This window comes from Sinohyriopsis cumingii, chromosome 18 (genome assembly GCF_028554795.1).
Source record: "Sinohyriopsis cumingii isolate HCF-2022 chromosome 18, ASM2855479v2, whole genome shotgun sequence".
Taxonomy (NCBI): Eukaryota; Metazoa; Mollusca; class Bivalvia; order Unionida; family Unionidae; genus Sinohyriopsis; species Sinohyriopsis cumingii.
This window is the reverse complement of record NC_142978.1, coordinates 86,147,850-86,163,444: the sequence shown is the minus strand read 5'-3', so window position 1 is coordinate 86,163,444 and position 15,595 is coordinate 86,147,850. Positions and strand designations below refer to the sequence as shown.

The 15,595-nt window shown below is 35.3% G+C and overlaps 1 protein-coding gene across 2 annotated transcripts in view; it reads right to left on the bottom strand.

Annotated features, from left to right (window-relative positions):
• Positions 1-7,789: 7,789 nt before the first annotated feature.
• Positions 7,790-15,595, bottom strand: part of LOC149777218 (peritrophin-48-like) — a 36,830-nt gene continuing 29,024 nt past the window's right edge. For both annotated transcript variants that reach the window (XM_089941955.1, XM_089941956.1), the window contains exons 2-4: positions 13,155-13,299; positions 12,109-12,254; positions 7,790-7,925 (exon numbers count right to left, since the gene is read on the bottom strand). In XM_089941955.1, the coding sequence (XP_089798081.1) occupies positions 7,849-7,925; positions 12,109-12,254; positions 13,155-13,299 (368 nt within the window). In that variant the 3' untranslated portion in view covers positions 7,790-7,848. The remainder of the gene's footprint in view (positions 7,926-12,108; positions 12,255-13,154; positions 13,300-15,595) is intronic.

Here is a 15,595-nt window from a genome sequence, read left to right as displayed (position 1 = left end):
TTGGAGACAGACTTATGGCTCTATTACATATGCTTCCAAATCATATTCCAGTTAAATATCATGATCCTTTTACAACTGTAAATATGTTAAAAGATTATGTCGATAGAGCTAGACCTGTTAATTTTGCAACCAATTTAGGTGTACCTGTCCCACACTGTGAGTACTGAAGTGATGAAATGCAATCGGACTGTAGGGACTTTGGTGTAACCAACCGTAGGAAATCCAAAATTATGGATAAAACGGACCAGAAACCTTTTCATGTGTAGCTACACAAACAAAAAACAGTGAACTAAATCAGCTATTATTTGGATATGAGCACGTGTTTCCAGATGTTCCAACACGAAAAAATAAAATATTCCATGATGTTGAATTTAATGATTCAACACCTGTGAAACAGCATACGTACAGGATTAACCATCTCAATCAGGAATGTTTGGTAAAAGAAATCAAGTACATGCTGGAGAAAGATTTCATAGAACAGCATGAATATTTGTACACAAAAATCAATATTTGCTGGGTAATTATCTCATAAAACCAAGTAAGAGTGATTGGAGTTCACCATGTATTCTTGTACCTAAACCAGATAATGCTTTCCACAAGTGCACAGACTATAGAAAATTGAACAGTATTAACTAAACAGATTCATTTCCATTGCCAAGATTTGATGACTGCATTGCTAAAATTGGAAATGAAAAATATGTCACCAAATTTGAAATTTTGAGAGGATTCTGCAAAATTCAACTAATGTAAAAGGGAATGGAAATTTCAGCATTCGTAACTTCAGATAGACTTTATCAATATAAAGTCATTGACTTTAGAATGAAAGCTTCGCCTTGTACTTGTAACGTTTATTGAACATGATTTCGCCTGGTCTAAATGCTTACATCGATGATGTCATCATCTACAATGACACTTGGAAAGATCACTTGGTGACGATTCGGACATGTTTTGATATACTCATTGATACAAGTGACGTTGAGGTTGGTGCAGTATTAATTCAAGAAGACAAAAATGGTGTAAATCATCTAATTTGCTATTTTTTATTTTAAAAATGAATATGCACCACAAAATGTATCCCACAATCGAGAAGGAATGTTTGGCTTTGATATTGACTTTGCAACAATTTGAAGTGTATATTAGTTTACGTCCTTCTCCGATGGTGGTATTTAGTGATCCCAACCCACTTGTTTTTAAAGGCAAGATTATTAGGGCCGAGTTTTGTTGTTGCAGGAATACAATATTATTGTCAGGTACGTGAAGGTAAAAGACAATTTAATATCTGACGGAATTTAGTATGTATCGAAATATTATATTGTTCCATGTATACTTGGTGCCATTTATAGGATTTCTTTTTACGTAATCTTTGTTCACATGTACATCTGACTAGTAATTTTAAGAAAGCTTTATTGTATAAATCTTTCTTTTTCTTTATACAGGGAGGTGTTATATATATTTTAAATGTCGGTTCTTTGTTAGATTTTTTAAATTTATTATATGCTATGGGTTATGTAAAATTGTATTTAAAACAACGAATACTAATACATATTTTCCCCCAATTAGTTTGGATCTAATATTAGGATCATTATTGATGGAAGTAAATATATTTATCATGGTCCGAGTCAAGGACGTTGTGTTTACCATGTACTTTATTATAATTGTAGTAACAGACCTCGTCCAATTAGATTGTTTCTTGTTCTGTAACTAAACTTTTGTCCTATACCCTGACTATTTTGTGTCATACATTTTTAATCACGTTTATCAAAAAAATATCCATTCATGCTATAAGATCTCGAGGCAGAATCATTTGTTGATTTTAGTTTATGATTAGGGCAGAATTTATTTAATTCAAATTATTCTTCCCTGGAAATAAATGCCATCTATCAAATTATTGTAAAGAGACATAAATATGTGGGGGTTTTTTTTGCAACTCCTGGTACATCATTTTATTTAACTTTTATAATTTTGTCATTGGTGTAAATGGTGCAGTATATCTATTGTTAGATTTCGCATACTTGATTAGAGTCCGGTACAAACATAAAACTTGCATAGTATCTGTAAATAGATGCTTATGTAATGTGTTGACAACTTAGGCTTAATTTCTCATTGGTTGATGGTGTTTGACTGTTTTATAAGGATTAAGTAACTTTCAATTGGCTGAGCTAGGTCATATGACCTGTCACGTGGGGGGCATATTGTGAATTATAGTCGCAATAGAAGTTGTATATACGGAAAGAACTGAACAATCAGATTAATTCCTATTTATGGAGTAATTCTTATTTCACGTGTTCCTATTGCAAGCTAGCATATGTGTTTTATGTTGAACTTAGATATTATTTGAGAGGAAAAACATATTTGTTTGGACTGTTCAGTGTAAATTGAAAGTGCTCATTATTTGGACTATAATATTATTCTATAACTGTTGGAATTATTCGAAGGAGTTCTGGACAACGCCATCTTGAAAACGCCACGATTCTTGGTGGACCAGTACATTTCCGGTTTTGAAAATGATTCTTTTGTACATTCATGGAGCTTTATCAGGATTAATTTGGATTTACTACATGACACTCTAAATCCCTCGAACATTTTAATTTATGACTTGATAATTAAATTATTTGTTAAGTTTTACAAAACTTGTTGGTTTTGCTTCTTTGTGTTGCTTAGTTTATGAACATAGAATAGTAACACTGGGATATATAGTGAATTCAAACAAGGAAACCTTGGATTGTTTTACTATGATTCAACTAAAGACTTGGCATCTCATTACAGCTAAGGCCAATGTATATGAACATGTCACAGAGCTGTTTCATCTGCTAAGCAATAAGCATGAATACGTCGCTAAGCTGTTTCACGGGCTAATTAATACAGTACGTCCTACCTCAGCATGCATGTCACATACACTGACATACGGACTTACCTTACATGGATAATATAATGAAGACAGCGCCACATATTCCATGCAGAGATAACTCTGCCAGACGTAGACAGGGGTAGGAGTTATCCAGTCACAGGGATACATTATATCTGATGTGTAGCGCTTTTTAAAAAACGGTGAAAAAGATTTGAAAACATGATCTACAACTCTTAGATAATGCAACATAATACACAAGTGAAAATTAGTTTTGTTCTTGATTAATGAATACAATGTTCCCTACACCTTTAGCTTCCCCTCCCCACGTAAACCTTCCGCAGGGCTTGCTCAATTGGCACCATTAAGCTAATGCGTCCCTTCTTTGATGCAAGAGAACGAATATTGTATGGCTTAGTAGTTGGTCTTCTGTTTGCATATGTTTCCCACAATGGGGCCCGGGTGGTCGGATTGTCTAAGGAACTCTCCTTTACAAATCACCGACATCTCACATCCCTCTGAGTACGGGGATGGTCCGTTCATATACACGAACTAGTCGGTTGCCTAGGAGCCAAGTTAAATGGGGCGCCAAACTTGAGCATAAATTATCAGAGGGAGGGGGCACTGATTGCATGGTTCGCCTAGGTCGCCAGTAACTGACAGCTATTCTATCATTGCCCTTACCTGCGTGGGTTCGCATATCAGTTCGACCAGTGTGAGAAAGCTTGCCAGTAGCTTTTCGTGAGTCGTTTCTTCTTCACGGGTTCTTCGTCGAACACATAAACTTGATGCCGTGTGTAGCCTCTCAACTGCTGTAAAATGGGGTTAAACCCTACATTCAAGTTAGAGATTTAGATCATACCCGTTGTCCAAAAAAATGTCTACATGCGGCATACAATTCATCCTTTTCCTTTTCCCAGGTATGATCAGCTCCCAGGTTTGTTTTTATTATCAACGAAATCTAAAAGGCAATAAGTGGACATAAATTTAAATAATGTGTGTGTGTGATTTAGATCTTTAACGTAGCTTTAACAATTTTTCAGTCATATCGATGAGGTCTGCACCGTGGCAGTTTATAGTGGTGTCTAGCACTGGGGCATCATGCCTCAGACATGTAGCTTCGTGTCCCACCAAATGGCATTAGCCTGACACTAACCTCTGAATGATCTGCGATAATTGAGGCAAACGCAAGTACCATTTTTATAGGTCTTTGATATGACTCGGGCGAGATTCCAACACGCGATCCCCTGCATTCGAGGCGGACGCGCTGACCTATTTAAATACCAAAATGGACTTATCACTGTAACGAAAATAAATTATATATATTGCTGACGTAGCAAACATGCGTGCCAAGGAAAGCAGCGACGAAATAAGAACGAGTTTAAGATATGGTGAACAAACGTATATTCTAACTCGGATTGTAATCTTATAACGTCGAAAGATTCGTCTGGCATAAGCCGTAAAAAATCTGAAAGAGTCACATGGGAAATCACGTACAAAATATTTTTATAAACAAAGACACACACACACGAGTGATCACATGCTATAAAAAGAAACACACACACACACACACACATACGCACAGAGAGACCGCTGTTGAGATTCGTAACTGGACCGGCGCAAATACTTTACTTCCGAATCATACTTATTCGAAATTATTAGTTACTTTTGTTCGACTTTTTGCCTTTCATTTATTGATTTGCAGTTATAATAATTCTTTAAACTTCGTCAAGAAAATATACACAAAATTTACTAGTTTGGCAATATATCGTGGTAGGTTTCGATTTTGCGTTTTGGAATTTTTAAAGTCGACTTGTTGAATCGTCCGATCTGATATTAAAACATAATGCGTGAGAAGTAATTTTGACAGCAAAATTCATCCAATGTCTTAGAAGCAGTTTAGACTGCAAAATTCATCCAATGTCTTAGAAGCAGTTTAGACTGCAAAATTCATCCAATGTCTTAGAAGCAGTTTAGACTGCAAAAGCATCTGATGTCTTAGCCTCATACGGCAGCTGAGTATATTTACTCTTTGTTTTGATTTTGTGTATTAGGAAATACTTTGTAAACATGTACACTCATGTAGTAGGCATTAGGTTTCAGTTTATTAGATTTGTTTGTGAATGAACTAAAGCAGCTGTTTCGTCTATTTGAAAATAGAGATGATAAAGTGAACAATGTGGATGAGTTTACTGAGTCATGAATGAAACTTTCAAGCATGCCAAGGAAGGAATAGCATATTCACAATGTCCACAACAAACGTGAGCGACGCAGAATTGTAAATACCATTCTGATCATTTAAACAGTTATTTAGGAGAAATATTCCTATCTTTCCTTCAATAGATTGGTTCAGACTATTACCAGTGCTCTCTGGAATATAAAAAGATAGAACAGCAGAGCATACTGATTGTAACGGCTATCGCAATGCTATCAGATACGTACCATTTTAAAAGTGAAAGTACTAAATTCGTGGGAAAAACTCAAATGAAAGGTTTTGTTAGAAACGTAAGGGCCTCCTAGCCAAAACGATGACGAAGTCTTACTTCCACTGGCTGAATGGATTGTTACACACCAGCCGCTTTGCAATTTTCTGCGATAACTTTCTGAATACAATGTTTCGGATTTTGTCTAGAGATAGACGCCATACCAGTCAAAACATAATTGGGGGAGCATGCAAGTGACGAGGCATAAATATTTCTATTTTAGCTGGTAATAACAATGTGCAAAAATATACTTACATTTTTGCATCTTGAATTTCCTCAAAATGTAATTTCTTAGTTCTGCAAATCCGAATTACATGAGCCATGTCATGGGTTCTAGAGCTTGCTTACACATCTCGAAATTGTACTGTAATTTCGAATACGTTTCAAGTGCAATAACATTACCCTTACTTCATTCAAAATAAAATGAAGGTGATATTCCATGATAATTAGAACTGAAAGAGTTCATGTATTTCCCACATCATGATTCCAAATATTCAACGAATGAACAGAAACACATGCGGCTGGGTCAAGCAGCGAAACATCCCTAACTGCTCAAATCACAGACACGTGTATTTTGTGTGGAATTGACTCAGCAATGCGCATTCATTCACAATATGACTCTAAATTTCAGTTTTAAGTAGACCATTTTTTTTAAAGCTATTACGTACATATTTCGCTGGGAGGAGTTATGTTCTCATTCATATTGTTGTTGTGTATTGATGAATCTGAGCTTGTCTATTTTTTTGGAATACAGCATTAATTCAGTTACTTAGTGCTCTTGTAGTGTACGTTGTTATATAATTAAGTCTTAAGAAGAATAAGAAAATGAGTATATAATAAAAAGGTTACCGCATTTGAATAGGGAAATGCGAACTCGTTTTGTCGCATGGAGTCTTCACTACCCACAGGTGATACAGTATTCATTCGAAAAACACTGGTTCATATTTTCCCATACAAATGCAGTAACCTATAAATATCCGACGAAATATTAATATAACCTCTTTGATAATATAATGTTATTCTCTCACCGACGTACCTGTTTGTCTGTCTCCTTGAGCTCTATCTGTATTAACCTTTGTCTCTGTCTCTCTCTCTCTCTCTCTCTCTCTCTCTATATATATATATATATATATATTATACCGCGAGTGATATTGATACAGCGTACATTCTATACAAATATTGCATTTATATCATATACAAATACACATATTTGCAATTTGCACTCTGAGCAACTGTGTATTGGCTGAGTGAATGAACTCCTTACATCCCTGTGACTGTGTCCGATACAAAAATATAGTTCTTGTTGTTCACAATTACATATGCATATTGATAAGTTAATTGTTTTCTTTTTTGAGTTTCCAATTTTATTCACGTTTATTAAATCAATATAAGACACACTCATGAGTTAAACATGAAATATGTTTTTATGAAGAAAGTAGTGCACAACAAACAAGGCTAGTTTCTATTACACTGAATCTGTACTGTCAGGCATTCACGTACTGGCGAATGGAAATTAGCGTGGAATAGGAACTAAGCGAAATGACGAACCAACAACAGGTAATTAAAATATTTTTATATCTTGACAGTTCATCGAAGTCATTATTCTTCTTTAATTAACATCTCTAAAGACTATAAAATTCTCTCTCTCTCTCTCTCTCTCTCTCTCTCTCATATTTAATAATTTAAAAAATCACTTTTTAGAATATTATAAAAGGTTTAAGAAACGACAACAACAAAGCATTAAATACGCTACAGTATGTGTGCCTCATAACCGACAAATTTAACATATAGGCCTAGTGTCGACTGGCTATTGCAAATTTGTATCATTGATGTTCTGAAAACTGTAGATATATCCCAAGGAAAGAGTAAACATACCGTTACAACGAACCAGATTACTGTAGGTTATTTGGTACAAGTTCAGTTTTAATGTTTTCGTCCAGCGCAATATGTTTTTCTCTCTCACTCCAGATTTTTGCTTATTTTGTCCCTTACGCACGAGAGGGGAGAGGGGAATGGAAAAAAAAGGATTCCGATGAAATTGTGTGCCATTTTAATTTCATTTAGAACACAGGGGCTATTAATACTTTTATCGTTATTTTCATATGTCATTTATGATTAACGAATGAGTGGAAATTCAGCATTGATCTATAGGCCGGCAGCTAAAATAATATTTATTTATTCGTATTACTGCGCCATGGGCGGATCACAATCTTATATACCAATATTGTTGGTATATCAATTTGCTTTATACCAACACTTTAAATGGCAAGGTATTTTAATGTGTGTGGTATATATATATATATATATATATATATATATATATATATATATATATATAGAGAGAGAGAGAGAGAGAGAGAGAGAGAGAGAGAGAGTGTGTGTGTGTGTGTGTGTGTGTGTGAAGGTTAGGTAGGTCGTATACAGATATAAGTCAAAAGACTCTCCAGAGCCGAAATCATCGTATGTTTTATAGTTATATTTATTTATGAAATATTGCCACTGAATGATTGAAACGAGCGTTTAATGTTTGGTTCCGCAAGGGGGCGCCACGTTTTCGGACCAATCACATGTCTGTAGGGCTTCGTTGAATACAGTTCCTGGGAAGAAACAAAAATGTATTACCTATATTTATCTGTGAGATATTCAGTATTCAAAATTTAAAGTGAAAATGCCATATGAAATACGGGAAAAAGTGAAGGATATTAAAATTTGGTGGAAGTTAATACTTCAAGGAAAGGCGCACTGAAGAAAATATATAAATAAATAAATGTTCAATATCAAGAAGATGAGTGAAAGCGAGCGTATGAGTTGTATTTCTTCTATGAAATCTTCTTCCCCTGATTTCGCCAAGTTAATAACGATTTTAACTAAATATGCATTACTTTTCCAACAGAATCCAATGTCAGCGATTTCTGTTTTGAATAGTGCAGCAGGAGTTAAGGGACATTTCATAGGAATACACACACGGCGAAATAAATCGAACGCTTCTCAAGCGAAGATTCCTATAGCATAGCATGCTCTCAGTGCTTCCTAAAATATAAAGTTACTTCTAGTGAAAATCAGTTGATATTTAAAGCTTCTTCTAATAAGATCCACCAATTAGTCCGGTAACTGGTTGTATTTGTTTAAGGTGGGAGGGTTTTTCGTCCCTGTCTCAATTTCATTCATAAGTTTTAATGGTAAGAGAAGACTTAAGACATTTTAGACTTAAATTTCAGCCAATTCTATTCTGGATTCAACTTTTAACTTAAATCCAGAATTTAGTATGTTAGTGAAATCCAAGCCAAGTCCTATTTTCTCTGACGTAAGACTTAGAATTAAATAGCATACGTTTGATTTGTCAAATTCAAGTCAGATTCAAATTTAGGCCATATGGACTACATATATCTACACATAAATTACAGTCCAAAATCAAAGTTTGTTGGTGAAATTCACACCACCAACATCAGTAATGTGCCCAGAACCTGTCCATTTCGAAGGTAATGCATCTTGTTGTTCGTCGAAACCTGGTACTGGATCCCCGTTTTATAATTTTGCCTGTGCACAGTATCGGAATTTGGGCGCCAGTCTCATTATCCATTTATCTGTGCGGCTGTCTCATTATCACTTAATCTGTACGGCTGTCTCATTATCAATTAATCTGTACAGCTGTCTCATTATCAATTAATCTGTACGGCTGTCTCATTTATCAATTAATTTGTGCGGCTGTCTCATTATCCATTAATATGTACGGCTGTCTCATTATCAATTAATCTGTACAGCTGTCTCATTATCAATTAATCTGTACGGCTGTCTCATTATCAATTAATTTGTGCCGCTGTCTCATTATCACTTAATCTGTACGGCTGTCTCATTATCAATTAATCTGTACAGCTGTCTCATTATCAATTAATCTGTACGGCTGTCTCATTATCAATTAATTTGTGCGGCTGTTTCATTATCCATTAATATGTACGGCTGATCGTGTTTTATTTCACTGCGTTGAATGTCTGATCTGTCTTACTGCTGTTTGTTTTGTACAACTTGTTGACTTTTCTTTCTCTACATATTGTCATTATCACCAAAAAAGTGGCACTGATCTACTAGACCGAACAAAATCAAGGCACACAGGTTCCGAGACAAAAGAAAATAAATCCTCACTGCGTGGGACACGTGATAGAGTGATTTACAGGGATATCTCTGTCAATACTCCTTTAACATCTTTATATGGCAAAATTGTTTCTATTTCATCACAAAGGAGTATCATTGACCTACAATTAGTGACTTACTTTTTTCTAACTTTATAAGGTTCATAATACCTAGCCTCGGAAGTATTCTTGAACTGATTCTCTAACAGCAAACAACAAATGAACGGCCTCGACCCAATCTTTTCGGGTATCAAAGCAATATGACCAAAACATATTCTTCAAAGTTTGATGAAAGTTTCAAACCCATAGACTGTCCGGGTAATATATAGAAGATTTGAATTGTTGGATGCCTAAATTCATGTATAACTTGCTGCAAAATTCCAGACATAAAGGTGTATCCTTGATCAGACTGAAGAGACTTGGGAGAGCCAAAATGTGTCAAAATTACAAAAAAATATATATATAAAAACTTCACCAAAGATTGTACTGCGGTTTCAATTTTAATATCCCTCAAATGAATAGCCTCTGGAAATCTTGCCGACACAATCGTTACGGACAACAATTATTGGTTGTCTGGGCTGATATTAAGAGACCACGACAGTATCCATTATTCTGTTTAATGATTCGTCAAATGCAGGAATTGATTCCAGGTGAGCCTTGTATATCTTCTCATTTCCTGCCATTTGACAATTGTGACAAGACCAACAGTATTTAGTAATAATCACTATTAATTTTCGGCCAATAAAAAGTATTTAAGATCTGATGATAAACCTTTCTGACTCCTAAAAAACCAGTTGTGGTAGTTTCAAGGAATAGACTAAGAATTTCATGTCGGTATAACTTAGGAACAACAATTTCATAGATCACTGGCCACTAGTCACCAGCTGTGCCTTAGGTGATCTCCATTTAATCACAAGGACCCACTGCTTTGAAAAATTATAAGCTGGTACTTGTGCGGCTTCATTGTCACTACTAGCCCTGTAAGACAAACAAAAATTCCCGGAATCTTGCTCCTATGTGATTGTAATTTATCACTCTGATTAGGAGAGAGAAAATGAGTTGTAAAAACGGATCACTGTTATCAATACCTCTCGCTTGATCAATACAAAAAGAAACAATGACCTCATAAAAATCTGACCAATAACTATGTCAGCTAAAGGAACAATATCCTGATAAAAATCATTCTCAAGAGCTCTCTTTGCCATAGCTCTAGTAACTGCACAAGCTGGGTATATTTCTGATAACATTAAAACCTTGACTTGTCTGTAAAAAACGAGAGTGCGATCGACTTGCCAGTTATAATTCCTTGAAGTTAAACCATTTTCTTTTCATCTTTATTTCCGTTTGCATTTGCCTGTTTCATCTTTTACTTTTCTGCATTTGCATTTCTGTTGCTACTTTCTCTCTTTGCATTTGCATTAACACTGCTAGAGTACAATCATTCTTCATTATATTTCAATCTGGTTTATTTAACTATAATCCTCGTGATTTCCTGTTTTTCTGTCAGAACCACTAATCATACCCAAAGCATTTTTATCAAGAATATTAATTTTCACCAAATAATACACCAAAAACATTCTTTATTTCTTGATTCGTTAATAAAGCCTGCGCTTCAGCAAGATCATAATGCCAGGCAAGCACAAACAACCCGTCCCTTTAAAGGATTCTGACCCTTCCTAGATCAGATCTGCAACAACATTCTCCAATTTTGATGACAGGGTGAACTCTTCTTGGTTTCACTAAGGATTCCCAAAAAAATGCGAAATCAAAATATCAGGGACTAAGAAAATTCCAAAGTGAAGTTAAATTTCAAAACTAATTGCAATTTCTTTGCCACAATTGTAAAGAAATTCGTGTCGGAGTTCGAGCCCCAGCTTTCCTGTTGCGACTATATGGTCTTAAGCTAAGTAACATGAAAGATTGAAAACCGGCGAGTTTTGTAAAATGGAATTAATAATTTTTAAATCCAATAGAAAGTGAAGAACTAAAACTAAATTAAGAAATAAAATCCTCAATAATCATAAAAGTTATATCACAAGTAAAAAAAGTATCGAGTATTCCAAGTGAGCTCCATTGGTAATCCCAATTACTGATGTGCCAATAGTCTGGAGCATTTTGGATATGATAACAGTCATGATGTATCACAATGATATACTCAAAAATGTCGTTAAATAAATTGATAGCAAATCTAAAACAACTATTAAACCCAAACGTACGAGCACATTGTAATTCCAATGAGTACTTGACATGAATGTACAAGTCTACTCACTCGATCACAACTATATTTTTGTTCTACGTCTGATGTTAATGCTAAAAATAATTAATTTCTAGTAAATCATTCCTTATATCAAATACTCAGACTCAATACAAACAGCGGAACGAGGCTCAGGTAAATCATTTTGAAATGATTCAATCTATGATCATGAAAATTAACACACAAATAGATATACATTAAAATTGATATTGTATGGTTGCGATACTATTGGTATGAGATGTTTACAACACTATTTGTATGGTGTGTTTACAATATCGTGAACTGTTTTGGAACCTCACATTATCTTGATCCAGCTATAGTAGACTTGTGGATACTTAAACGTGCGAATAGCAATATATACAACGTGAGCACGCGCAAACACTCACACTTATTACGTACCTGGCGCGCAGAAGTTGATACCTTGTAGATTGTGGCCCACGCACGTGTAGTATGATGTACAGTTCATATGCTGTATTGCGTACCGTCCGTCATTTAAGGTAGTGCAATGGTTGGCCTCGTTGCATGGGGGCGGAACGTTCTTAGGGCTGATAATGTGTGAAATATATCAGTTTAAATTATGATTAATATTTTGAAAAAATAAAATTTGTGAGATTGTTCGAATCCCATAATTTTGTTATAATGTATATTAATCGTAATAAAATATTTCAACTAAATTATGCTTTCTATAGATCGGTCTTATCGTCATTTTTTCTTGTTTTCTGTCTTTCTGTCTAGTTGTCCATCAATATATATATATATATATATATGTTGTGTCTGTCGGACTGTCTTATACAGGTTTCATGCATGCATACGTTTCCAATCCCTAAGTTATATCCGTTCCTACTGGAACGCCTTTGCATTCCATGTAAATGTCACTTTACACAATAACCTATTCCAGAGTAAACATTTTAGTGTGTGTGTGTGTGTGTGTGAGAGAGAGAGAGAGAGAGAGAGAGAGACTTGTGTTGATGAGTTTGTGTGCGATAATTACGTTGCTATGTTGATGTTTATTTCAATTCGCCTGACTTTAGAATTCATATATTGATTAACAGTATGTGTTTTGGTTTCGATTTGATGGGTCAAGTTTAGTGTAAAATTTACGTCTGAGACCTGAATTTTCTTCCGTTTTCAAACTATAGCAGTGAGTTAAAATATATTCAGTTTAAATATAGCCCAATTCAGGACAATGGTTTTACTCGATTATATATATATATATATATATATATATATATATATATATATATATATATATATATATATATATATATATATATAAATGACGGACGGTATATATAATCGAATAAAGCCGTTGTCCCGAATTGATCCAATTTATAACAATTAGGTGTCAATATTTATATGTATGCATTTGTATATCTCTTCCTATGCTTCATAGTGTATGTATGTGCGTCTCTCTCTCTCTCTCTCTCTCTCTCTGTGTTACTTACTCATCACAGTTGCGGGTTTTCATGTTGTAAACCTTGCCCATTTCACACTGGTGCATCGTAAGTTGGTGATTTGCGCAGGTGGCATAAATCTTACACCCGATCTCATAGTCACCATCCGTGAGATTGGCGCAGTCCAACGCCAGACCTGTAATATTTGTCCCTATATGAAATGTGCATAGATCAACCCTAGATGGCAGTTATACCTATTTTCTGTTACTATGTCAGTCGGGGGCCCTTAGTGGCCGAGTGGTCTAAAGCTCTCTCCGTTACGGATCACTGCCATCTCACCTCTGTCTGCGTGGGTTCGAATCTTAGATTAGGCCAATGTGGGTATGTGAGAAAGCCTGCCAGTAGCTTCTCATGGGTCAGTGGTTCCTTCCGGGGGTTTTCCCGGGTTCTTCCTCCACCCTTAATACTGGCCGCCATGTATAGCCTATCTTGTGCTGAAAAATGGCGTTAAACCCTACAACAACAACAACAACAACAATATGTCACTCTCTTTTCCCAGAGAATAATATCGTGTGTGTTAGGTGTAGTGATATGTGCGACTCTTACGCATTTTGTTCTCAGGAAGACCACTTCACGGAGTGATATTACCCAAACAAAACCGGAATATTTTGGGATTGTCCGAAGAGCTGATTTAAATAAGCTTGATATTCAGATTGCTGAAGGAGAATTTTCAAGGTAGCTTCTGTAGACTGTATTCATTTTTTCGACCGTTTCCTGTAACACTGGAAATGCATATGAAGTCGCGGAAATGTCGAGTAGATGCTGTTAAGCCGATCGACGCACGCGGAACGTCCTTGGTTCCTTCTCAATTCACACAAACTGAAAACTGTCCTAGTATGTTGTGAGATGTAGTTATTGCCACATGCCTTTATAAAAAGTTTGTTGAAGTGGGTGTTGATTTCCCATATGTCATTACAAATGTCCTGTCAGTCGGGACATACTTCTATTGTTTGTTGTTTGGTGTTTTAAGCCATTTCTCACCACACGATACACATCAACCGGTATAATCGGTGGAGGAACAACCCGTGACCCCCCCCCACACACACACAGACCCAGTAAGACCCACGGACCCACGGGAAGTTACTGACAAGCTTTCTCACATGTCTGTTTCTTGCTCTCGATACAGCTGTAGTGACACCATTTACGTCTATCCGGTATCTCCGAGAAGTACGTGCCGTTATCTTTTTATCATTACAGCCGCATTAGGAAAAAATATGACGGCATTTATGTCATCCATCGACTGTCTTTCCGATGGCGGCAAAAATCACAAATTATGCAAGAGATTCAACGCATTTTATGATTCCTTCCTAAATTAAAATTTCCTTTATTAGGGTTGAACTATAATTTATATGGTTTTTTTTTCTTATTAATTAAATGAGATAACATTAACATTCACATTATCACTCCCATTTTGATGTGAAGTATCTTAGAAGTCGAACAGATTACCATTTCAACTAATGATTCAACAACGTCTATATGTACGGATGTGTGTTTTGCTTGTAAGTTAGTAAGATAGGGGGATCGAACATTGAATCTCTCAGACTAAGATGTGACCTTTGACACGTTCTTATTGCTAACCATACTTGGGATAACATTTGGCAAGTTTATGCTATTCTGCACTTTCGTTTCTTTATCTACAGTTTGATTCGCATTCTTCCATCTCTTAAGACTGAGTTACTTTGCATTACATCGTTGAGGAAACGTGGGTCGCATTTCAATTTAGAAATCCTCAGCCAGATTCGTCCAGGAATTAGAATCATTACTGTATATAAAAACACATTCATTCAGAGTGATGTACATAATCAGGGGTAGAGTCGCCATCTTTGATTCACTTTGTATTGTCTTTGAATCTTAGATTCAAGCGATTTGGTATTATGTTTTTGACGAGTGATAATAAAACGATGAATCATAATTAGAAATCCGAATCGTAATTTTGATTTTGATTTTAAATACATGTGTCCCTTCCATTAGTCTCAGAATTAGAAAAAATTGATAGAACTGTTTTGCGCATTAAGCAAAGCCTGTGATACAAATGCTTTGAGACATTGCAATTCTTTCCTAAAAGGGAAGAAGTATCAAGAGAAAATTGGAATTGTTTAAACAGTTTCTATTACATCTAGTCAAAACTCTCGGATTGGTTCACGAATATATTTATATTCCTATAGTTTACTTTCAATGGGTAATGAATGTAATCGTATACATTTAGTCAGCCCAAAGTGATGCATGAAAAAAGCTAAAAAAAAATTGAAAAAACAAAAGCAAAGAATAAAAAAAAACAAGGAAAAAGAGAAATTTTGGTATAAAGTAGACTGATAAACAGAACAAGTAATCTGTAAATAAAAACTGCTTATATTTTCATTAGAGCAAGACTCGTGTTCGGAAGTGAAAAAAGAACGTGGACCTTTTCTCGTACGTTACAGAGTGGTGAACGT